At 61.3% G+C, this 24974-nt stretch overlaps 1 protein-coding gene and 1 long non-coding RNA gene across 5 annotated transcripts in view; one reads left to right on the top strand and one right to left on the bottom strand.

Moving 5' to 3' along the window:
- Window positions 1–24974, bottom strand: part of PRKCZ (protein kinase C zeta) — a 65157-nt gene that overhangs the window by 20510 nt on the left and 19673 nt on the right. For all 4 annotated transcript variants that reach the window (XM_053920304.2, XM_053920302.2, XM_053920303.1 and 1 more), the window contains 2 exons: window positions 3166–3251; window positions 773–904 (listed from right to left, as the gene is read on the bottom strand). In XM_053920304.2, the coding sequence (XP_053776279.1) occupies window positions 773–904; window positions 3166–3251 (218 nt within the window). The remainder of the gene's footprint in view (window positions 1–772; window positions 905–3165; window positions 3252–24974) is intronic.
- Window positions 7980–13939, top strand: LOC123479095 (uncharacterized). The gene is made up of 4 exons (XR_006654584.2): window positions 7980–8068; window positions 8338–8490; window positions 13214–13296; window positions 13432–13939. It is a non-coding gene; the product is annotated as an uncharacterized lncRNA (long non-coding RNA).

Raw genomic sequence — 24974 nt, 5'->3', positions numbered from 1 at the left:
CTGTTACACACCTTTGTGCACGTCACACAGACAGGCGCTTCGCCGCGCTGAAATCGCCTGTGACCCCACAGGCAGGTGCCCACTCAGCGCCTCAGGCGGTGACCTTTCCAGCAGGTGCTACAAAACGGGCCTTTTCACATCATGCCTGTCTCGGCCCCAGCCCTTCCCACCGCACCTGCGGTCCGCAGCCAGGCGGAATTCTGAGCCCACCTCCCGGTTCTGGGGTCACTGCTGACGTCATAATGCAAGCAGCTCCCTCCTGGTGGCCACCTGGGCCCCAGTGTGGGTGTCCCTCAGCCTGACTAACTGGGCCCTGGGGCTGGCCTCATTTCCGAGGCCACGTGGACCTAGGGGGCCCTAGGGCGTGTGCGCCTTTACAGTCCTTGGCAGCCCTGGGCGAAAAGAACCCCCACACCAGCCTGTGCAGGGACCCCACTGCCCTGCGCTCCAGCAACATTGGGCGAGACTCAGACTCGGCAGCAGCACCTCCCCGCCCACACGGTGACAGCGTGCCAGTGGAGGCCTGCGTGCCAATGGCACCCTGAAGGGCTGGACACTGGGCGCCGCGATCGCAGGCTGCTGGGGTGACACTCCGGCACAGGGGGCCAGGCCCCCCGAGGGGAAGAGGGCCCCATCCCAGCCTGCTGGCCAGGGCCACCACTCTGCAGCCCACAGGTGTCCCCCCGTCTCATCAGTGGGGTCAGGACCCCACAGGGACAAGAGGCCCAGGGTCGCCAGGGCCCGTGGACCTTGGGCTTCAGGCCCCACTCACCATATGCCTCTCGCAGGTCAGCGGGACGAGGGCGTGACAGCGCTTATGGACCAGCAGTCTGCAGTTGACGCACCTGTAGCCCTGCCTCGCGAGGCCCCATATCCTTTCGCTGCACTGGCCGCAGTACGCTCTCTGCAGACGACAAGGCGGCCATTAGGGGGGCCCCGCGAAGCACTGGGTCAGGTGCCCCGTGACGGACGTTCTCTAAAGCTGACATGAAGCTGCGGCAAGAGGTGGCCCAGTCACTGGTCACATCTGGGCACCAGGCCCCGCCTGGGTTCAGCGGCCCCCACTCAGGCCCACCCCAAGCTGGGGGAACCTGCGGCCCCAAGGAGGGTGTGGGGCCCTGATCTGCGTTGGGCTGGGGGAACGAGGCCCTTCCACGGGCAGGACCCCTACTTGCAGGGAGGAGGGGAGGCCGTCACTCCCGCAGGGCCCTGTCTGGGGGGAGGGGCCCAGGCAGAGTGGGGTGTGGGGGAAGCCCCTGATCCTCATGCAAACGTCTCATGCCAGCCACGGAGAGGGGGAGTGGGCTCCACCGGGCATTCTGACGTATCTTTGTGAACCGCCTGGGGCGGTGCGCACCACCTTTGTGTCAGGTCTCGCCCTTTTAAAGACTTAAGTGGGCGGTCTTCGTTCTTCTCTGTTCTGAAGGGTGTGAAGTGCCGGCAAAGGCCAGCTTGGCTACCGGCCCTAACCATTCAATGTCTCTGAGCGCACGAGGAGGGACGTCCAGCAGCTGGGTGACAGCCGCATCACAGGTGCGGGGCACACTCCTGCACCTAAGGCACCTGGGGTCCCGACTGGGCTGCTCTTCGGCCATGACTTATTTACAGGTTGCAGTCCTCCTTGGCCATTTTTAACAAATTCCTCTTTTTTTTTTTTTCAAAGATTTTTTAAAGTTTTTATTTATTTTTAGAGAGAGGGGAAAGTGGGTGAGAAAGAGGGAGGGAAACATCAATGTGTGGTTGTCTCCTACTGAGGAGCTGGCCCGCAACCCAGGCGTGCGCCCTGACCAGGGATCAAAGCAGCGACTCCCTGGTTTACAGGACAGCACTCAACCACTGAGCCGCACCAGCCAGGGCAGATTCCTCTTTTTTGAAAAGCCTCCAATTACTCCTGGAGAGGAACGAAGAGGGCACACCCGGACCAGCGGCAGGAGCTGAGCTCATGTAGAAACTGGTCCAGCCCGAGGCCGCACAGTGCTGGGGTATGCCGGCCCACCCCCAACATGCCAGGTCCCGGGCCGATGGCCCCAAGAAGCCCATGTCTCCTCAGGATGGGGATGGGGATGGGGCTGCAGTGGGCGCCCCTGCCCAGCCCCTGCTTCTCTGTAGGGAGGAGAACCCTTTGCCCACCAATTCTGGGGGGCGGGGCTGGAGGGGCAGGCAGGGGGAAGAGGAGGTTGGGGTGTGCAGTCAGACCAAGGGGTTTTTCCTCCTGAAGCCTGCCAGTAGGAAAGGCCAGCCACCCGTGCTGCTGGGCCCTGGCCCGCCTCGCCGGGTAGGCCAGGACCAGCAGTGTAGAATACGGCGGTTCCCTGAGAGCCAGCGTGGGGCGGGGGGGGGGCTCCAGGGGCCTTTTCCTGGTACCCTGAGGGGAAATGTCAGAACCAAGAGGGAGATGGAAAGAAAGAGCGAGCGTGAGCTCCTAGGGGGTGGGGGTGGGGTGCAGGCGGTGAGCTGGTGGCCGAACTCAGCCCCACAGTTCCCCCAAATTCCTGTCCACCCAGAGCCTCAGAATGCGGCTTTATTTGGGGGAAGTATATCTCTGTGGGGGCAGTTAGTTCGAACAAGGTCAGTCAGACGGGGCTGCGGGGCCTGAATCGTGACTGGTGTGCCCTGAATGGACCAGACAGACCCACGGAGAGAAGGGCGCGGCCTGGTCTGCTGTCTGGCCTCCAGGCTCTGAGAGTGAATTTTTGTTTTCACACCCCTGGTGTGGGGGATGCTTTTCCCACCAGCCCCAGGTACGCGCACACCGGTGTCCTCTGTGGAACCCAGGCGCACCTCAGGGCGCGAGCAGGCCAGGCTGCAGAGAGCCACAGTGCCCCGACCCAGGATTACATGATGGGCGGCTGAGGGTGCCGGACACACAGGCTGCATTCCCCACGCAGCGCTGCCCGGGAAAGGCCTGCACGGGGCTCACACGGCTCGAGAGGCTCATTCGTGACGGGGAGGAAACGCGTCTCCAACCCGGCAGCACAGTGGCTCCCTGGGGAGCTGAGCAGAGCCCAGCTACTCGCTTCGTCTCCTTTCTCGTTCCTGTTAAAGCAGCATACGGCACTCGGCACACGGCACACGGCTCTCGGCACACGGCACTCAGCTCAGGACACGGCACACACACTCGGCGGCAACAGCCACAGGCAGGCACCCCGAGGGAGCAGCGCTCACCCTGTTAAAGCGCTTGGCTTGGAAGAGATGGCCGTTGGCACGGTACAGCTTCCTCCATCTTCTGGCGCCACGGCGGTAGATGGATTCTGGAACAGAGACGAGGAAGCCATGAAGAGCCAGCATGGCCCGCGGCCCGGCCCCACCCACAAGGTGCCTTCTGGACTGGCTGCCCATGGCAGGTAGCCGGGGCCTTGGGAGGCAGGCGCTCCCCATACAGCCCCACAGCCGCTCCCCATTTGTCTCCCCTCACGTGGCTCTCACGCCACAGCCCCAGTGGGGAGGACCGACCGGTAGCCCCAGCCTGCAGCCAGGACGGCCGCAAGGACAGCTGCCCGCCTGCCGAGGGTCTGGTTTGGGACCACCCGAGGCTCGCATGTTCCCCCTCTCGTCCTATGCACCCGTCCCTCCGGGCGCAGGCACCAGGCGCCTTTGCACCCAGGGGGGAGGTGCACACAAGCTGTGAGCTCAGGTGACTGTCACACCTCACCGTTCCCCGAGGGGCAGCGGCTGCCACACGAGTCTACCGCCAGGCTGACCGCGGCGTCCTGCCAGTCCATCCCAGCCCCTGCCCGGCACGAGGACCCCCAAGGGCCCCTGCCCAACACAGCTTGGGGCAGGAGGAAAGCAAACAAACGGGACGCTTATGTCGGGTCCCTGTCACCAAATGCCGCTTTCACGACACGCACACAGCCATCCAAGTCCTGGGAAGGCGAGTGGCAGGCCCCCTCCCGGACGTGGAGCTGACGCGGAGCTGAGCTCTAACGCCGCGCCTTCGAATCCTGTGAAACGAGTGCCTGGAGCTGCCACCACTCACGAGTGCAAGGGCTTGGAGACACGGACGTGGACGTTGCAACAGAATGTTTTTAAAACAAGCAAACCACGGGCTCAGGCTGCAGCCTGTTGGCACCAGGTCACGGCGCTTTTGAAACCTGCTTCTCCCCCTTTCCTGGAAGGTGGCAGGCAGGCGGCCTGGTCCCCCCCCAAGGGCTCCTCCCCCAGGGAGAGCAGGGCCAGGCTGGAGGCGGAGCCAGCTCCTCCCCCCACCCACCTGGGGGCTCAGACCTCTGCTCGGCCGGCGGTCCACAGAGGCAAAGACCACCGGGAGCAGCAGCACCTGGGTCCATCTGCCCGTCGGCTCTCAGGAGGCCTGGTGACCCCCCAGGGCTTCTGTCCAGGTGACGTGGTGCATCGTCTGGCAGGTCCCTACTAATGTCTACAGGAGTGACCGTCCCCGCAGAGCCACAGGGGACACAGAGCCAGGGACGAGGGGCCGTCGAGCTGGCCAGATGGGATCACACCAGGGCTCACGGCGTGTCAGAGCCTAAACATCCTTCGGATTCGAGGAAAGCTGCCTGGGAGAGGCCGAGGGGCACCAGGGTGCCCACCTCGGCCTGCACAGAGCTAGAGGGCGGGAGGGCGGGGAACACAAGTGGCAGGCGACAGGCACAACAGCGACCCCCGGTGGCCACAGCGGCACGGCCTGGGGCCCCGCTGTGAGGGCTGAGTGTCTGCACCCCCCACGCTCACACTGTGAAGCTGGGCCCAAGTGCTGCTGCACTTGGCTATGTTCCCCGAAGGAATAAAGAGGGTTAGGTGGGGTCGCCAGGACAGGCCCTGATGGGACAGTGTCCTCGTCAGAGCAGGAGACACCACACCTCCCACCACCGAACTCAGCAGGGACGGTGCCTGTGCACTGGGAGAAACCCTGACCCCCGAGCACAGACTGCCCGCCTCCAGCACAAGAAGTGGGGTCGGCCACTTCACCGTGAGTCCAGGGTGTTGTGTCGGCCACGCCGGCTGAGGTGCCGGCCTCAGGCGCCACCCCAATCTGTCTCCTCAAAAAAATGAGGACTCTGACGTGAGGGGCAAAGGGGCTGCGCGCGGGAGAAGGGAACGCAGATGCTAACAACCCGGGGGGGGGGGGGCACTCAGGTTACAGTTGCCACAGTTCCCCTCTGGAGGCTGGAGGCCTCGGTGTCAGGCGCACGCCCACAGCGGCTCGGGCCCGTGTCCAGCACCCTGGTTTTCCTTAGGAACGGCCCCAAAGCGTGGGGTGGTGACGCTGGCAGCTCGGATGTGCCCAAGAGCAGCCGCGAAGCGCTTCCTGTAAGTGAAAGGAGAAGGTTCTCAACCTAATAAGGAGAGAAAACCCTGTGCTGGGGTTGCCGAGACCTACGGTAAAAAGGCATCTGCCGCCCGTGAGCCTGTGGAGAAGGAAGAGAAACCCGTGCCCGTCTGCTGTCACACCTCGGGCTGCAGGAGTTCCGGCCACGGCGCGTGACAAGGGCCTAGTTAGGGCGGAAGAGGCGTTGGGTTTGTGGGCGGAAGACAAACAGAAAACGTGTTCGATGGACAGCGCCGTGTTTCCCGGAAGGCACTGAGGCTCTGCGGGGACCTCGGCAGGGACCCAGGCGCAGGGACCCTAGTCACATCAAGTGGCCACGGGGGACTGCTGTAACTGCTCTAGCTCACTACTCGTTACTGTTCGGCTCCTCCCGGGCCTGGCGTGTACGTGCCCTTCACCTCAGGCGTGCAGGTGGCGGAGAGGCTGTATCTGCAGGGGCCGGTACTGCCCACAGCCCAGGCATCCACAGGGGTCCAGAAACATGACCCCATGGACCTGACCCTGCTTCCCCCATGGTCAGCATCTTGCAGGTGTCAGGGATGCTCGTCACAGCTCTCGAGTGACACTAACTCGATCACCACCTCCATCCACCCTTCAGTCCCGTCCCTTCAACTCGTCCCCTGGCCACCCAGGACCCCACAGTTAGGTTGCCACGTGCGCCCAGGCTCCTCTGGGCTGGGACAGCTGCTCAGACGTCCCCAGCTTTGACGACTGGGCGGTTCGCAGGGTGCGGGTCAGGGGTGCGTCGACCACCCGCCTCTTCCTCTTGGGATGGGGCCCGGGTAGTGGGCCCCCCTTTCCAAACACACTCAGCACCTTCCCGGGAAAACCCACATCCCTGCATGGCAGCAGCTACCAAAACCCCCGACTGGAGGGTCAGGCGCCGGCTGGACTCTTGGCTAGGAGACCCCCAGTGCAGGGCCACCCTGGACACAGCCTACGGGCCCCTGCCTCCCGAACCCGAGCTCTGGGGAGACCACACGCCCCCCACACAGGTGGGGCCACCAGCCTGCGGGCTGCCCACCCAACAGCCGTCGCTGGCCCAGCATCCAGGCTTCTGTCAGGAAAGCGGCAGCCCCACTCCCAACCTGAAGTGACAGCCGCAGCGATAAGAGGAGGAAAGGACAGTGAGTGGAGCGCTTCCGAGGGGCAGGCACAGGTCGCGGTGGGGGAGGCCCGGCAAGGAGGCTGCTACCCAGCAGTGTCCACCTTCCTGCCAGAGTGGTCTCTGGGCAAAGGCGAGTGAGCGAGTGGGAAGGGTCCCCGGGGACCGGGACGTGGGGCAGAGCTGCTCAGCCTCAGCCTCGGGGGCTCAGCCATGCCCAGCACCCACACCCTGTGGGGTCCTCCTTGTCCCCGAGTGTCACTCCAGAGTGGGGCTGTTCCACAGCGCGTGACCACTGTCCCCGGCCCGACTCTCTGCACGGGGCTGACGGCAGGTGGCAGAGGCCCAGCGGCTGCGACACCCGTGGGCACACCGGCTTCCCTCTCGGCCTCTGCTCTGTGGCCCGCAAATGCGGCACTCTGCTCGGTTGAAACTCTATAATTAGGACGCTGCAGGGAATTTTAACCAGCCGTTTCCATGGCAATCTGGCATCTTGACGGCTCTGACAAGGCAAAGAAAATACATTTAAAAAGCTGAGCCGAGAGCAACAGGCTGCAAGGCAAAGGGCGCATCTCCCAGATGCGGGGACGCGTGGCTGTGCCCTTTTCTGGGTGGCGGTCAAGGCCCCTCGTTCACCAGAAATGAGACCCTGCTGGTGACCCGCCCAGCCCAGCCCTGCTGCACCTGTGTCCCCGCAGTGTGGGGACAGGCTCGGCACACGGGGACAGTGCCACGCAGGGCCACGGAGCCGGCGAGGAGCCCTTGGACCACAGCGGCAGGAGAGGTGCCACCGTACGGGGCCGGCACACTCCCAGGTCAGCTTCCTCCTGGGAGCGACGTCCACTGGACTCTACGCCCCGGGAGGGCAGGGCCACCAGCCTTTCTCACCAGGTGGCCCCAGGACGTGGTGCGACACAGCTCATGCTAGGCAAACACTTGATTGAAAACAGTAATAAAGAAGGCCATGCTCCTGGGGCCGCGGTGTCCCAGTCACCCTGCCATGGAGACTGCCTGCAGAGACCTGGGCGTGGGGCGCAGAGGAGGGCGGGCCGGCCCTCCCCCCGGCCCCCCCCAGCCGCCTCCTCACCACCCAACTCCGTCAGTCACCGCCAGGAAAACCAACCCTACCAGGCGTTTTCAGAGGGAGGGGCTACTTGCAACAGTTCGACTTCCTAGTAACTTTTACCAGAGACACTGTCTCAACACAAATCCCGTCCCAGTGAAACGCTGGCCGGCACTTTGTGAAGACCCCGTGGGGAAATGCGTTCCGACCGCCTAGTACTTTGCTGTAGATCAACTCACACTGGCCGCAGCCCCTCCCTGCGCGGAGGCTTCCCTTCAGGGACTTGCTGAGACACACGCAAGTGCTCGGAGCCGCCCCCCACCCCGCTGGATGGGACCATGTGTCCCAGACCCCACGCTGGGGGACAAGGACCACGTGCACACGACCCAGTTACAGCGTCCGGGCGTCGCCAACCAGGCATGGGAGTCAGGACAGGAGGAGATGCTGGGGGAGGGACGTGTCCCCAGGGTGGCTGCATGTCCTCAGTGTCCACAGTTCCTTGGAGACCAAACAGAAAAAGGTCTAGAAGCTGTGAGGACCCAAGGCGATCCGGACAAAGGAACGTCTGACTCGGGCGGCCCTGACAGAGTGGGACTGGCATAAACAACAGGTCGCTCCCCGGTTCCCAGTGCTGTGGGCCGGGGACGAGACTGGGGGCTGGGTCCTGGGAGCAGGCAGCACCTTCTCGCTGTCCTCAGGCAGGAGGCTGCCTGGGGTGTCTCTTCACAGGGACGCTTGTCCCATCCTGAGGCCTCTGCCCTCAGCACCCCCAAAGGCCCTGCCTCACAATACATCCCACAGGGGGTTATGGCGTCAACGTAGGATTTTGGGGACACGAGCATCTGGTCTGCAACACTCCATTCGGCTCCGTCCCCCCAGATCTGCGTCCAGCTCACATGGAAAACAGCCACTCATCCGCAGGGCCCCGACACCCTCCCTCTGGAGTCCATCGAAAGGTCACCTAAGCCAAGGGGACGAGACTCGAGGTGTGTGTGCCCGGAGGCAGACCCCAGCCCGGACCTGTGGAAGCAGGTAAGTGACGCGGTGTGGGGACAGGCCCGGCTGCCACCCCATCCCGGCAGGGAGGAGAGGTCAGGTCCCCACAAGCCCACAACCCAGCGAGGCAAGCCCGCCCCTCGCTCTCCCCAGACCCCAAAGGAAAGGAAACATGGGGTGGGGGGGCGAAACCCAGGGCCCCTGCCGCATCCTGGGCTGCACACATGGCTCACGGCGAGAGGCCAGGACACCCGGCGGGTAGCTGCTCGCAGCACAACAGAGATGGCCGGAGTCCCGCGGGGAGACCCCTGCGGGAGACCGGGGTCCGGGGAGCCCCAGGCACTTCGGGCACGGACAGTGGTGCCAGGGGACGAGGAGCAGACTAGCCTTTGCCAGACCAAGGTGGTCTGTCCAGACGCCACCTGACAGAATAAAACTACGTCTTTCCACGAGGAAAGTCACAGCATTCGGGCCCCGCGGTTTTCCAACATAGTATCTGGTACTCATCAAAAACTGCCAGGTGGCCGAGAGACAGGCGCATGTGACCAGACAGCAGAGGTGGACTCGCGAGGGGTTCAGATATTCCGCGTATTTTAAGAGACAGATCAATGAGAGAACATCACCAGGGAGCTGGACGTATTAAAAAAAAATCAGAGTCTAAACTTCCCAGAGTCACAGAAACCCTAAGTGTGAAAAGCATGATAGTTGAAATCAGTAATTCAAGATCCAGATTTTAGAGCAGATCAGACCAGACAAGAGCCAGCGGTAGGAGGGGCCCAGAGGCCGGGGCAGAGGGGAAGAGAAGAGCTTGAAGGGCTGCTGAGGCCGGCGCCTCTGCCGGGACGCCACTCAGCGGCACTAGCGGCACTAGCGGGGGAATAGGATTCACACAGCCAGCAGCCCACGGCAATCGGTGGGGGGAGCCGATCGCCATGCTGGCGGGCCCTGGCTGTGTCTGGGAGCCAGCAAAGTAATAACTGAAGGTGCATTCTGAGAGTGTGTCTTAAGATTTCTAAGGAAGCCAGATATTTTAAATGTACATTTTTTTAAAGTATCGCTTAGCAAAGCTAACAAAAGGGGTGCAGACTAAACTGAAGGAAGGACAGAGGGGTGGGTTCCAGAACAAGACAACGACACCTTCGGACTGCGAGACAGCGTGACACACCCGTGCACGGGCTGAACGCCGCCCCTGAGGCTCCTTTGGTGGGAGCGTCGTCCCACAGCCGAAAGGTGCCGGGTTCGACCGGGTCCGGGTGCTTACAGCAGGGGCAGCAGGTCGATGCTCCTCTCGCCCCCTCCCTCCTCTGAAAGCAATGAGAAGATGTCCCTGGGTGAGGACTGAAAAAAAGACAAGGACTGTCAGCCTACATTGAAACAACTTCCGCTTATGAGAGCCGTTTCCAAGACGAGGCATCAAAAAGTTGGAAGTAAGAGGACGGGAGACACACAGCCCACGAACAGTAAGCCACCACCAAGGCTGCTATCACTGCCGGACCAGGAGCTGAAATGCCGGCCACACTTCCCATCTCAAAGAGCAGCACTCCCTGGTGACGAAAGTGTGTGCTCGAAAGGAAGACGGGAAGATCCTACATTTGTGTCACCTGATGTAAGTTAATACGAAAGAAAATACGTGAAGCAAAACTAAGAATTAAAAGATGAATTATTAATAGCAGCATCTATAGATACTAAAAATACTAATTTTTTAAAAGATTTTATTTGTTAGAGTGAGGGGAAGGGAGGGAAAAAAGGAGAGAAACATCAGCGTGTGGTTGCTTCTCACGCATCCCCCACTGGGGACCTGGCCTGCAACCCAGGCCTGTGTCCTGACTGGGAATCGAACCGGAGACCTTTCGGTTCGCAAGCCGGTGCTCAACCCACTGAGCCACACCAGCCAGGGTGATATTAGAAATATTTTAAAAGAACAGAGACATGAGCTATGTCAATGAATGTGCTTTAGACTTTTAAAAATCCTTGCAACTTACTCAGGATGACAAAAAGAGAAATACGAAACCCGAATAGATGCTTTCTTTTTAAAAATTAAACTTAGAATTTAAAACATTTCCACAAAGAAAACTCCAGGCTCAGAAGGTTTTACTGGTGAGTTCCTGGAAATACGTTAGCTACAAATAACGTTATGTAAAATCTTCACAAACATTCTCAAAGGCTCCACGCTGCAGGCCCACACACCTCCACGTAAATTAAAACGCTGATGACGACCTTACAAAAAAGGGGAGCCAGGGCCCATCTCACAAGCAGAGCTGTAAAACCACCAAACAGGACGTTAGCAAGTTGAGTCCCACAGCCTACGGAGCCGCTGACGCCCGAGCGGTTGGTGAAGGGGAGTGGTGCTGCTTCCCGTCCCGCCCCAGCACCGGTCACCTTGGTAGCAGAACAGCGGAGAGAGCTCCATGTGTGGACAGAAGAAGAAAAACCAAGCGTCTGACAAAATTCCACCCAGGACAAAACCTCTCAGCCAGGAATAAGGCAGACGCCCCCCGTGTGGTGGTGGGGGTGCACAAAGAAAGCCATCAGGCAGGCACCGCCGGAACGCAAGCTCAGCACCCCTGCCAGGGCCAGTGCCCACGGCCCTGCAGAGGGCCACTTCCTTGGGGAGAAGGATGCCACGGAGACTCGTGGAAAATCACGGTTGGGGCCCCCTGGCGCTGGCACGGGGACAGGGACCTTGGCCCTGCCTCACACCACATGCAGCTCACACAGCCAGGCTGCGACCGGCAGCAGAGCAGGGCCTGGGCGAAGGGGAAGCGTCTTCGACGGGACGAAAAGCTCTTCCGCAGCATGTCAGGCTCTGCCCATCAGGGGTGAAAAGGAAGCGGCCGGGGGAGAGAGGACACAGGTGCCGCAGCCACGGCACTCAGCCCGAAGGCGGGAAGAGCTGAGAATGGGGAAGAAGGCGAACAGCCCCGCCACATGGCTGTGACCAAGCCCATGACACTGGGCAGAAGGCACCACGCAGAAGCGGCTCCCACACGGGCGGCTGACGGTGCGAGCACAGCGGGCCACACCCTCACTGCTGTCTGAGAAGTGGGGTGTTCCTCGTGCTGGCTGCTGCTTCACTCAGACGTGGGTCTCGGGTCGCTGTGGCCACGGCGGCCCACGCTTGTCAGCCCTGGAGGGTCACTCGGGCAGAGAGTTGACGGGCAGCCCGGGTGCGTCCCCGCGGCCTCCCACACTGCTCCCAGCTCAGGCATCCTCACCTCAGTCGTCCTGCGGCTGTTGTCCGTCTCTCAGACACTCCAGCACGCAGGACGCCTCCTGCCAGGGCCCCTCACAAAGGTCACAGCCACTTCAGCTACAGGGCGGCCGCACGGTGCCCTCTACTGGTGGCGCCCAACTCCGGGGCCCTCAGCCGGACGGCGGGTCACTCAACCACTTCCCTCTCCCCATGGTTCAACACCACCCCCCGCCCTCCAATATTCGGGTCCCCTTCTCTCTGCTCCACACCTGTGACCCTGACCTTCTCCCGAGGCCACATCCTAGAACTGCTGCCCCTCAGAACCACTCTCCACAAGGAGAGGGCCCCAAACCTCCCCTCTGCCCCTGACGCCAGCCCACCCCCAAGGCAGTCACGGAATCCGGGGACTGCTGACAGCCGGGAACACCTTCCCTTGACCAACGACACTGAGACACACACACCTGCAGGTCACCGGGTCCGCAGTGGCGCCAGGGCACAGGGCTCGGCCAGCGGTGGGTGCAAGGGGCTCCCGGCTGCTCCGAGAGGGGGCTGTCATGTCCTGTGCCCCAACGCGGGGCTTTTCCACTTGAGCGGGAATTTGGGGACCCCCAGATGGACAGATGGCAGGACAGGAGGCTGGACACACATGTGCCAAATATTTGTAAATCCTGAGAAGCAAGGTTTGGGGGAGGCCTGGACCCCGGGTCAGGGATCGGGGGATCTGGCAAGTGTGGGCTCTGCCCCAGGCAGGGCTGGGGGCCAGTGGTGTGTTGAGGGGCCCAGGGCTGAAGCTGACTGTCCCAGCCGTGGTGTCAGTCGGCAGTGAGCAGACCTGAAACGCGGTAACCAGGGGAGGGGCACAGCCTGGCAGCCCTATCCTGCCTCGTCCGGCCCTGACTCAGGTGGCCCCACCCTGTCCCCCCCCCCGTCGGATTCTCCACAGACCCCTGGCAGCACCGGCTCCCCAAGACGCCCATGCTGCTACCCTGCCCACCCCGCCCTTGCTCCCTGGCTCCCATCCCCACCTCTGCTGTGGGCTCTCGTGTGGGCCTGGCCTGCCCCCCCGGGTGGTTCCCTCAATATCTTCAGTCTTTTTTCCCACCACACCCACTGTTATGGGCTGAACACGTGCCCCCCAATTCAGGTGAAGCTCTGTCCCGCCTCCTAACACCTCAGGTGATGGTGTTAGGAGGCGGGGCGTTTGGGGGTGATTCGGGGCAGTGAGGTCACAAGGGCGCCCACCCCCACTGAAACCAGAGTCTTAGAAGAGAGAAACAGGAACCCCAGGGAGAGTGCACCCCAGGGAGAGGCCGCCCCCGAGCCCGGCCCTCCGGCCTCCGGAGCCATATGACTGACTGCCGTCAGCAGGGGCTCTGCTGGGGCCCCAGAGCTGACAGGGCACCTCCTGGGCCACAACGATCTCTGAGGCTCTCCACCTGCACCCCCACATCCCACCCCCACATCCTGGCGGCTCTGCTGTCAATCAGCCCTCCCTGCCTGACCGACGTGGGGACACGTAGGCCCACCTCTCACTCTGACCCCACCAACCCCATCCGCTGCCTCCAGGACTCCCCTCCGCACAGCCCCTCGAGGGGAAGACCCAGGTGGCCATGCCTGAGCTGCTGAGACACCCCTCCAGCACCTGCCAGGTACTTCAAGTCCCCCTCCTTCACCCCCTCCCTCAGGGCTCTGCTGGTGATGGTCTGAGGGTGGGCCAGTGACCAAGGGCATCGAGGGGCTGGCAGGGCCCCAGTGCCAGGCCTGAGACTCGCGTGTCACCACAGGTGTGACCCGGCAGCAGCAGGACCCCAAGGAGGAGCCTGACCGAGGGCGAAGGTGGAGCTCCCTCCCCCAAGCAAGCCAGCAGGGCAGAGCCGGTCAGGGACAGAGAACAGGTGGGTGGCTGGCAGGGGTCAGGGGAGGCGGGAGCAGGGCTGGGAGGACCAGAAGGGCAGCAGCGGGAGATCTGTGTGCCAGAACATTCTGCACCTCGGTCGGTCACACACGCGATGAAATGACAGGGAACTGTGCATGCCCAGTGGCCACTCGCTGAGGCTGACACCGTGCCCGGCCACGCAGCAAAGCCCCCGGGAGCAGAGGGCCGGGGGCGCCCGACTCTGCTGTCCTGGCAACTGCCAGTAGCTGGTAAGGGTCTCATTTCCACTTATTCAAAAATAACCCTTGTTTTTAAAAAAATGAGGCAGTTGGGGAAACCGGTACATTCGTGACCTACTTGGAGATGTGGAAAATGACGAGCGTTTTCTGTTTTGTTTCGGTGAGACAGTGGTGCTACGGGACGCGGCCTCTTAGAGCCTTTGCAGAAACGCTGGCGGGGGGCTCGCTGTCTGGGACCTGGGGTCCTTAGGGACGGAGCTGGGGCTGTCAAACTGCGCCCCCCAATTCCCGACCCACGTAGATGCTCCAAATTTTCATACTTAAAAAAGTTCTTTAAAATAACAAGAACCTCATTTCCACTTTTCGGCTTTCACACCCACCTGAGCTGGAAAGCCGCTGGCCCCTCAGGCCACCCAGCCAGTGGGGTGGGGGGCCCACCTGGCTCTCTAACCTCAGAACCAAGCCAAACGCAGGTGAGACCCAGAGGACCGGCACGAGGACCGACGCAGGAGCCTCTGCCCCTTACCCCTCTGACGGCCTGGGCTGCGCTGGTGACCGTGGAGGGTCCCCACCTCAGGACTCCTCCTGGTCCTCGGGGAGAGCCAGGACCACCCTGGAGCGAAGGAGTATCGTTCGTGGCTGCTTAACGTCTCGAAGAAATCTTCCCGAGGCAACACCCGGACGAACCCAGGGGCCTGGCAGCCCTCAGCCACGTGACTGCCTACCCCAAACCCATGTGCTGAGACAGTCATTCAAAAGGACCTAACTGGGCCCTGGCTGGTGTGGCTCAGTGGACCGGGCCAGGTCCCCAGTGAAGACGCTCTAGAGCCAACCACACACGGATGTTTCTCTCCCTTCCTTCCCCCTCCCTTCCCCCCTCTCTAAAAATAAAAAAATCTTAAAAAAAAAAAAAAAAAAAAAGACCTAACTGGGCACCAGAACCACTGACCGCCGCAACTTACTCCAAATCCCTGCTGTAAGGAGCCAGGTGCACTCCCTCCGTCCCCGGGCTGCAAACCCCCTACTCACAGGCGTGTCCAACCTGCGGCCCAGGGGGGCTAGGAGGGTGGCCTAACACAAAATCGTGAACTTACTAAAACGTTATGAGATTTTCTTGGTTTCACTATTGTTTGTGTATTTAACGTGTGGCCCAGAGACGCCACGAAGGTGGACACCCACGGCCCTTGTCCCTGGTCGGCTGCCGGCCCGAAGTGCTGTCTACTTCCCCGGGCAGCCTGAGCACCAGAGCTGGTCAGGAGGGCCACCCGCCCCCACCTGGCCCAGCTCATTGGCTTCTGGCAGGGAGGGAGCTGTATTTTTAGACTTATTTTCCGCAAAGTTGAAAAAAATACATGACATTTCTAGGCATCTGTGGCTGCCTCAAACAAAACATAGCAAAAAATCTGCCTTGCAGCAGGCCTTGAAAAGCCCACACCAGACCCTGAGGAAAAGTGTAAATTAAAAGAGGATCTGGGTCGGAGCAGAGGGACGGGTGTGGGGAAGGCCCGGCGGCAGAGCCCTGGTGTGGACCGGCGCCGGGGCCAGCACAGCCACGGCCCTCCCCCACGGACAGAGGCGCACTTCTGTGTCCGTCAAGGGGGAAGGAGGAGCAGAGGGAGAGGAGATGGGACTGTTTCTCCACAGCCCCACCCACATCCCTCATCACAAAGATCCCTCAGACAGTGGCATGATCACCGGGACATGAAATTCATCCCACTGTGTATCCACTACGCATGTTCCGTAGTGGCTACGTGTCCTCTGTGTCCCATCAATCTGTAGCTCCGCTGCGTATCCAGACCAGTCCGTATCTGCCACGCACCTCTGCTCTGTATGTTATCGTAAGTCTATGTACCTGTTCTCCATCCACTGTGTGCCTATGCTGTATCTACTGTCTGTATCCACAATGTATCTAGTCCATGTCTACTACGTGTCTACCCCATATCTACGATGTATCTAGTCCATGTCCACAGTGTATCTAGTCCATGTCCGCGGTACGTCTAGTCCATATCTAGGACGTATCTACTACGCACCTGCTGTGTATCAGACAGTTCCAGACCAGGACGTGCCACATCTTTTCAATCTCCCAGGCCTCCAGGGAAGCAGCACCACCACCTCCATTTCACAGGGCTGCCCGCTGGTGAAACTGTGGCGATATCTGGACTCCAGGCCAGTTCTGTATTTCCAAAGCCTGTGTGATCCTTCACTCTAAGTAAAGGAGCTTCACAATGAGGGGAACAGTAGGAAACACACACACATACACACACACACACAAGTCCCACGGGCCTGGCTGAGGCTCAGGTGCTCATCCCCATGACTGTTCTCCCTTCTCTGGGACCCCTTCTTGGGGGATGTTGTGCTCACCCCACCCTACAAGGGAGGCACTGCCACCATCTGGTTTCACAGGAAGGGGGACTGGGGCACAGGGAACCTGAAGTGTGTTGTCCTGGGCCCCACAGACAGCCAAAGGAGCTGCCAAGCTGGAGTGAATCAATGAAAGAGGGAGGGCATGAGTGCGCTAACAAAACACACCCACTCAAGTGAGAACAGGTAAGTTAGCATTCGAGTCTCCTGACAGGAGGTCATCCCAGCAGTGCCAGGCAAGGCCCACGGGGGGGGGGAGGGGTGCCAGCACGTGCACAGGGATCCAGGGCCCCACCAGAAGAAGGAGTGGGGGGCACCCACTGGCCTCCCCCACTAGAGGACTAGCCAGGTGCACGCTCTTTAGATTTCATAAATCACGTCTGAGATTCAAAACAGCTTTAGTAATTAAGTATCAAAGAGGGGGCCTGATTTTCTTTTAAATCAAGCCTTTTGAAAGGCTGTAGTTTACGGGGTGGGGGGGCTCGTTGTCACCACTGAATTCAGACTCAGCTATCGTGGGGTTACAGAGTCGTCGGGTGGGAAACACCGCAAACCCCTACAGGGGGCAGGGCGGCCCTAGAGCCCTTGGTGGCTCCACAAGCACCACCTTAATGTCCTTTCTGGACTAAAGGGACAGCCGCGTCATCCCACTCGTTTCAGGGAGTCAGGCATAAGGGAGTGAGATGCACTTGCAGGAGCCCTCGGCCTCCAGGAAGTGGGATGGCGCCTTGGGGACAGCCTCTCGTGTCTCCCCGAGAAGTGAAAGGACCCACCTGGAGCACACCCTGGACACTGCCCGGGTCAGCCAGTCCCCAGAGTCAGCGAAAAGAGAGGTGCCTGTCCCTCCTCCTTTCTGACACCCTTCCTTGGAAGGCCCCACTTTCCACCCCAAGTGGAGTCCGAGCTCCTGAGCTGGGAGGCCTGTCCACAGCGTGTCCCCCAGAGCGATGGCCTCACTCTCCCTGCTTACAGCTCCAGGAGGGGGTCGGGCTTACAAACTGCCCGTAAGCTCCCTGTCACCCACATCCTTGCCCTTGGGGGCTGACACAAGAAGCCAGCATCGGACAGGCTGTCCTCGGAGAGACCAGGGTGGCATGTAGACCCAGAAGCAGAGCCCAGCAGCAACACCTGGACCTGAAGATCAGAGAGGTGGCCGGCAAGAACGGGCAGCTGGTCAGGGCCTGGGGCGGGGACAGAGAGGTGACCCGTGACCCTCAGGCGGGCAGGGTGACAAAGCGACACACCAGCACAGAAGCTGCTGCCTCCATGGAGCCCTCGTCTACAGCAGACGGTCCCTGGACATGCACATTTCCCGAGTGGCGGATTCTGGAATAATCTTTAGCAAAGTCACCTCCACAACTGCAAAGTGATACTGAACCCAGCAGAAGACAGCCACGTGCGCTGGGAAGCCACGGGCCAGCCACGGGTGCTGGGAGCCACGGGTCAGCCACCAGTGAGGATTCTCCTCATCTGCCTTCCAGCCGGGGTGTAAACAATTAGTCCGCTGGCAGCCAAAAAGTGTGTATGGTTCTTTCCGTAAAATGAAAGACAAGTTTTTCATTTTCACCAATAACTTTATTGATTTGGATATTCTGTGTATGTCAGCTCTCTCCCGTGTGATGTAAGATTGATTGTTTTCAATTAATGTCTTAATTTGATCGCCGTCAAATTCAGCCGGTCTACCCAACAGTGGAGCACCATCCAGTGAGAAATCCCCAGCACGAAACTGCGCAAACCACCTCTGACACGTTCGGTCAGTCACAGCACCTTCTCCGCACAATCTTTTTTGCATTTCAGTTGTGATTTAACTTTCTTGAAATAATAAAGCATAAGGAGCTGAAAATGTTGCTTATTTTCTTCCATCTTTGACATTAGAATAGCTACTCAAAAACTCACCGATTCTGATGATTTTTTAAATCACGCTGATGTGACTGACAGCTGTCGCGGAACAACTAACAAAATTATCTCAAATGAAGTTAAAGACGACGAAGCGCTAGTAGAGCCACTGTATGGGGCAAAACCAACGCACTTTTTGGCCGACCCAGTAATGAAGCGTTAGGGACACCGGGGGGTTCAACCAGAGGCCCGTGGAGAAGACAAAGCATAAGCCACGGTTGTGATGAGCTGCCTCAAGCAGGGTGTCTGTGCCCCGCCCTGTGGCACAGGCCCCAAGTTCAGTCCTTCCCCACAACGGGGCGCCCTCAGCCCGGTTCAGGGCTTTGGAAACCCGTTTCAAGGCATCTCTGCTCCTCGCACAGAAGCCGATTCAGCTGGACAGGGACGCTCAATGTTCAACTTAACGGGGGACCGGGAAACAGGCCGCACCCTCGGTTTCGGGGTCACTGAATGAGCGCAAAGGCTCACAGAACACATGACTAACGGACGGCCGAGGCTCCGGGGCAGCCCCCCAGGCCTGCCCTCACCTCTAAAGGCTGTTCTGTCCAGTGGGCAGGCTCTCCAGTTCCTCTGACCAGCCCCCAGTCCCGCTCAGCTGCACCAGCACTTGGAGAGCACCAGCCGCCCCTCCCACAGCCGCCTCGAGTCTGGGCCTCACCTACAGGCCCCCCCCCCTCGGGGGCCCTGGGACCAGACCCAGCTGCCCCAGCCAGAGTTTCTGTCCCGGCTGCGCCACGCCGGCCACCGACGCTAATGTCCTGGAATTTTGAAGGGCTGGCCTGTCTACGCACCTCTGCTCAGGGACCAGTGGGCCTGCTCTTCCGGCGCGGCTCCCAGCGGCCACCACTGGAGCACGCGGAATGCACGAATGAGCAAACGGCAGGGCTCTGGGAAGGGCAACTTTCCAGAGAAGCCTCAGACAGTGGCACAGCGGCCCCGTCACCAGCATCCTCGGGCTGCGATATGGCACCCTTTCCTAATCTACTGTCCCAGCAACGGAGGGGCAGGGCGGTGGAGGGGGTCACGCCTGTTCTGTGACGGGGACGGGGACGAAGCGGCTCCCGGGTCACCCCGAGCCGTGTGGCTCTGGGAGTGGGCCTCTCCCGCAGTGCAGGCACAGGTGCCGTGTTATTTGGTTCCAAGCAGCAAACTCCTGTTATCTGGTCAATTGGTGAGCAGAGCAGTTTGATCCAGGCGTCGTCCTGGAGGCCGGAGGACACCCGTGGCTCCTGTCACCGACCCCAGGACCCGTGGTCTGGGCCTTGCTCAGAGTTGAAAAACCCAACTCAGCAGCAAACTGGCCAGGAGCAGGGGCTGGTTTCACGCTGAGTCACCCACCGACCACCTCCCAACCACAGCCCACCCGGCTTCTCCTCCAGCCCGGGCACAGCCTCTAGGGGGCAGCACGCCTGCCCCGCCACGCAAGCCCGCCCCTGCGCACGGGGAGCCAGGCCGGCCTGCAGCCCACACTGACAGCACACCTCGCAATTTCTCTTTCCGTGCAGCTTCTCCAAGTGCGGAGAACTGGCCTGAAGGCCCGCACATCCCAACCCTGCATCTCCCTGAGAGAGCTGTTCCCTGGACCCTGGAGCCCTGGGGCAGGGGAGGGGCCTGAGAAGCCTGGCCCAGCTTCAGCACCTCTGTCCTCTTACTGGGGACTCCGGCTCCTGGGGACAGAGAGGGCAACCTGCTACACCCCCGCAGCCTCCACTGGCCCAGAAAACCTACAGTCACACAGGATGAAGGCCCAGCCCTGCCCGGGCCGGGCCTGCACCTGGGGTTTCAACGCAGGCTATCGCTGGGTCTCTGCCCCTCCCAGAATGAGCAAAGCCAAGCCTGTGGGGCACGAACTTTCTCAGACTGCCACCTCCTGGGGGACAGCCTGTGCCATTGGCTCTGCCACCTGCCCAGTGTCTGCCTGACCACCCCCCGGGTACACCTCACTCCACCCCAGGTCCCGGACACCACACCCCTCCACATGGTCGGTCAGGGTGGGCCCAGGACCCAGGAGCGGGCATGGCATCAGAGTGGAGAGTGGACCTTTGTCAAAATGGACAGGGGCAGGAACCACAGACATCGGGGTGGAGCCCTCGCCCCTCTGCCAGGCTCTGCACCCGCGGGTGCCCCCAGGGCCAAGCCTTCTCCCAGCAACTGGGAGGGGCTTGCTACACCAAACGCAGCCAGGGCTGGTGTCCTGACCCTCAGCCAGGATGCCACTGGGTGACGTCAAAGGACGGGCTCGGTGACAAGCACTGTTAGCACCCTTTGTTGTGAGGGCTTACACACACGCTTTCTGCACGGGCGTTAGCTAACCCGCCTCTGACTGTCCTGCCCCCGGACGCTGCAAAATGCACAAGCAAGGAGGGCTCCCGGGAGCCAGTGGACAAGCCCATTGAGCGCGAGTCTCAGCTCCTGGGTCTGCGCCCCTCCCAGGAGCACCACTTGGGGACACTCGGGCAGAGGGTTCAGCAGAGACTGAGGTCCGAGTGGCCCCCTCCCATGACCCCCCCATGCCGTCCCTGCCGGAGAAAAACTATGCCTGCGAACTTGAAAACTGGGTCTCCACCCCCTCCGACACTCTGCCCTTTGATGCTTAAAGATAATTAAACGTAAATGTTCTCTTTGCACAAGAACAGCCAGCTAAGACCCATGAGTAAATTGTGCTCGTTTTGTTTGCTTGCAGAACATCCACGTGAAGCTCACGAAGTTACACCTAAACCACCCAAAGGCTCAGGTGCGCCTGACCCGGGGGCCGCTTTAGAACCCAAAGCTCGGAAGTGAGGGAGGGTCCCGTTGACGCGCGGTCTTGGCTGGAGGGCCCAGTGGGTGCTCCCCAGAGGGCGAAGGGTGCTGAGCATCAGGCACGAGGTGCTCTGTTCCTGATGGGGGCATCCAGCCTCCCCAGCAGGCAGGGTGCTCCCCAGGGGGACCAGCAGCCTCCCGTCTGCAGCTGGGGCTTCTCTTGGGTCCCTATGAGGCTCGAGCCTCGAGCGGCCCTGCCCCTGTGGTTCTGCCACATTCTGTCCTCACGGGGATGCGCGTCCCACAGGAAAACATGGAGGGGGGGCTGCTGCTAAAGCAACCAAGGAAACTGGGGGAGGCTGGACACAGGCGAGCGAGAAAGCACTGGGCGGCAGCTGCCGGCTGACCCGCAGGTCAGGTGCCCGGGCAAGGACACAACCTTGTGGCAGCCTCTGCTGGGCACGGAGGGCCTGACCCTACCTGGACAGGGAGGCCCTCGCAGGCTCCAGGTGCCTCCCAGCACAACAGGGCCTCTTCCTGGTTGGTGAGATTTCATAAAAATCAGCTAATCACCATCTGGGATAACACCAAACGGCGAGGAAAGGAGGAAACAACCGTCCACACTCATGCGGACACCGCGACACTGGGCCCTCCACCCCAGAAGGTCGGTCAGTACGCACCCCGTGTGGTCTGTCACCACACCCACCAGGACGACTCAACAGCAAGAAAGTGGGTGACCAGCCCCTTGGCCACAGGCAACACACATGTGGCCAAGGGGCTCCCAAGCAGCTCAGCGTCACGGGTCACCATGGAAATGCGCCCCGAGCCACAGGGAGGGGCCACCTACACCCCCAGGACGGCAGCTACTGGAAAACGTTAAGTTTTCATTTCTGTTCAGAGGACACGAGTGCCGGCATGGAAGGGGCGAGACCTTGGGCACCCCGGGCACTGCTGACGGGGGCGTGGACGGGGCAGGCGTGACAGAAGTGGGGTGGTGGGCACTCAGAAATGTCAACATAGAGCAAACCCCACGACCCGGCGACCCTGCTTCTGGGTGGGCCCCCAGCACTAAGCAGGGGCCCACGGGGACGTGCACCCAGCGTTCGGAGCAGCGTCACAACCGCCAGAGGCAGAGACCGGCCAGGTGTCCACCTGCAGAGGACAGGGAGCAAAGCCAGGCGCACATGCCCCGGGACGCCGTCCAGCCTCAGGAAGGAAGGAAGGAAGGAAGCTCCGACAGACACTCCACCACGGATGGGCCGGGGGGCCGTCATGCTGAGTGACAGGAGCCAGGCCAGACACAGCAGGACGCGAGCTGCGGGACCTCTCAGGTGCGGTCCAGGGCGGGGGGCGGGGGGGTGCGCGAGGCGGCCCCACAGGCGCAGGAAGCAGGCAGCGGAGCCCGGGGCTGCGGGTGGGGGGTGTTTCATGGTGACAGAGCTCCCGTCTGGGAAGACGGGAAGTTCTGGACGCTGGACACAGGGCCCTGGTGCAGGGGCTCAGGCTGCGCCCCCTCGGTCAGCAGGCTTCTCTCTGGTGACTCACACCATCCGGCACGAGCCCTGAATTGGGAGGTGGGTTCAGGGGGCCGTGCAGTGCCCTGCGTCCCAGCAAACAAGTACCCCGCACCTGCGCCAAAAATTCTTAGACAACCAAAGTGTATTTAGAACTTATTCCTATTCCTTGACAGAGCGACTGTCCTTCTGGGACTCTGCACCAGGGCAATGAAACGGAGTCCAGGACTGCCTCCCAGCAGCGGTGCCTGTGGGCGCCGTCGAGGGGACACACTGGCCCTGGGGCGGGGGGAGCCGTCAGCGGGCGAGGGCGAGGGCCCACCGCCCAGGGCAGGACGCTGGACTCGTAACGGGGGGAACGGTACCTGGCCTGAGACCGGCCTTCCTTCACATTAATGAGCACGAGAGGCTGCTCTCCCGGCAGCGCCACGAAGGGCGATTCGGGTTCTTCCCCAGCGTTTACACGCGTCTCAACTTCCCCGTGGTCGGCGTGCGCTGCTTCCACAGCCAGAAACACCGCTTCAAATACAAAGTGCAAAGTCCTTCCTTTCTGGTGCTGCCTGCATCCCCGACACGGCTCCACTGTCCCCTCCCCAGTCACCAATGCCAAGGGGCGCTGCAGCTGTGAGGGCTTCTGGGCGCCAAGCACCTGGCCCCCAGGTGACCTGGCGGTGCGGCCTGACCCAGAGAGCTGGGGAACCACCGCTCGGCTCGGCCCGGCCCAGCCCAGCCCGGCCGAGCTGCTGAGCCCTCCCTGGCCATCCTGGGCCTTGTGACCTCTGGAGGCACCTGGTTCGAGGAGCCAGGTGTCCACCACTGGTCCCTGGAGGACGTCCAGTAAATGCCCTGTGAGGACACACCGAGATCAAAGCAGATGGCTCCCCTCGCAGAAGCCACACAGGGTGAGGGGGTCGAATGGCTCATGAGCTGGGGAGAGGGTGAATGGGGTGAGCCTTCAGAGGGGGGCAGGACCTCCGAGCAGACACTCCAGGGAAGGAGGAGGAGGGGAGGCAGGGCTGGGTCCTGAGGGGCCTGCGGACCAGAGAGACCACAGATTTCGGGGTGGGGACCAGTGGGGGAGGGGCAAGAGTGGAGGTGGGGGCCTTATACAGGGGGTGTATGGCCCAGAGGGCTGTTTATAGGTCCCTTTGGCCTGTGGGGCAGGGCCAGCAGGTGAGGGAGGCGCAGCCTGGGCCGGGGAGGTAAGGAGGCCAAGGGGAGGGACTGGCAGGGCCCTGCCACCCCCACAGCCACCCCACACTGGGCAGCACACAGGGCGGCTGGAGAAAGCCACTATTCAGATACAGACCCTGGAGGACAAAGACGCCTTCACACCATGTGTCTGGGCAGCCAGCACGTGCCAGTCACCACACGGCCTGTCCCTCCGGCCTGTCCCCCTCGAGGCCAGCCCTCCGGCCACGGGTGCCTCAGCATGGAGCGGGCTGGGCTCCCCGCGCTGCTTCCAAGACACAGACCCGGTGCTCAGCTGACCGTTCCGGCCACACTCTCCCACCACAGACAGAAGGTGGCGGAGCGTCTCCCACCTTCTAGACCCTAGAGTGCTAGGGTCAGGAGAGGACCACCTGAGCTGCCCACCGGGGCTTTTCACAGTGGATCTTCTCGGCGACCCCACACGCTGCTCAGGGGCCGCCTGACACCCTCTGCTGACAGGGCACCAGCCCCTTCTGGGCGGTGGGACGGGACCACAGCAACTTCCGCAAACACAAGGGGTCCCTCTGAGCACAGGTGTCATGTGGGTGGCCCAGGAACCATCTGGCATCCCAGGACGCCGTCTGTCCGAAAGCCTTGACCCCTCAGCCCCTGCCTCCCAGGGCCCACCTGTGTGCTGCCCACTGGCGCCCAGCGCCTGGCCCAGCCTGCAGGCCCACTCCCAGCGGACCACTCCCAGGCCGCATCTTCCCCGTCGCTTTCCCTGTGTTTAGACGCACAAATGCCACTGTGTCCCCATCGCCCACAGGACTCAGGCTGCGACAGGCTGGGCAGGGTGCAGCCCGTGGGCTGCACCGTGGAGCCCAGGTGAGCAGTGGGCCATGCCGTCTGGGTGACGCATGTGCCCCTGTGGTGTTCGCACAGCGACAGTCACCTGACGACAACCTTCTCAGAGTGCGCCCTTGCAAGGAGGTGGGCAGCCATCACTCAGACACTCAGAGCCTTACCGATCTGCTGAGACACTCTGTGCGGCAGTCACCAGGCGCCCACCTCCCAGGCACGAAGCAGAGCGGTTATTCTTTATAAAAATCATAGCTAATAAAAGAACTGTGTGACGTAACTGTGTAATAGGGCGTCTGCGGGCACAGGTCTGCAGCTGGGCTACAGGCAGCTGGTACTTCCGGGGATGGGTTGTGTTTTACGCATTTCCACGAAAATATGGCGTCACCCGCATTTCGTGCATCTCTGAAAACCACAGCGTGAAGAACCCGCTGACACCGGTGCTGTGCCGAGGACCGGGCAGCGAGCGGGAAGGTTCCAGTGCAGCTGCCACCTCCCAGCACGCTGCAGGTGGGCCGCCATGCACAGGCGCTCGCAGTGTTCTCACGGGACGGAAAGGGAAGAAACCGAGCGTCCCCCCAAATTTGAAAAACAACCCTAAAAACGTATGTGATCGTACAATACTACTTTGGGAGGCTGGAAAATTTCTCCTAAATGCCCCAAAAAGTAAAATTTGGACAACTATATTA

Source organism: Desmodus rotundus, chromosome 3 (genome assembly GCF_022682495.2).
Source record: "Desmodus rotundus isolate HL8 chromosome 3, HLdesRot8A.1, whole genome shotgun sequence".
Classification (NCBI taxonomy): domain Eukaryota; kingdom Metazoa; phylum Chordata; class Mammalia; order Chiroptera; family Phyllostomidae; genus Desmodus; species Desmodus rotundus.
Note: the sequence above shows the minus strand (reverse complement) of the source record. Positions and strands in the feature narration are given on the sequence as shown.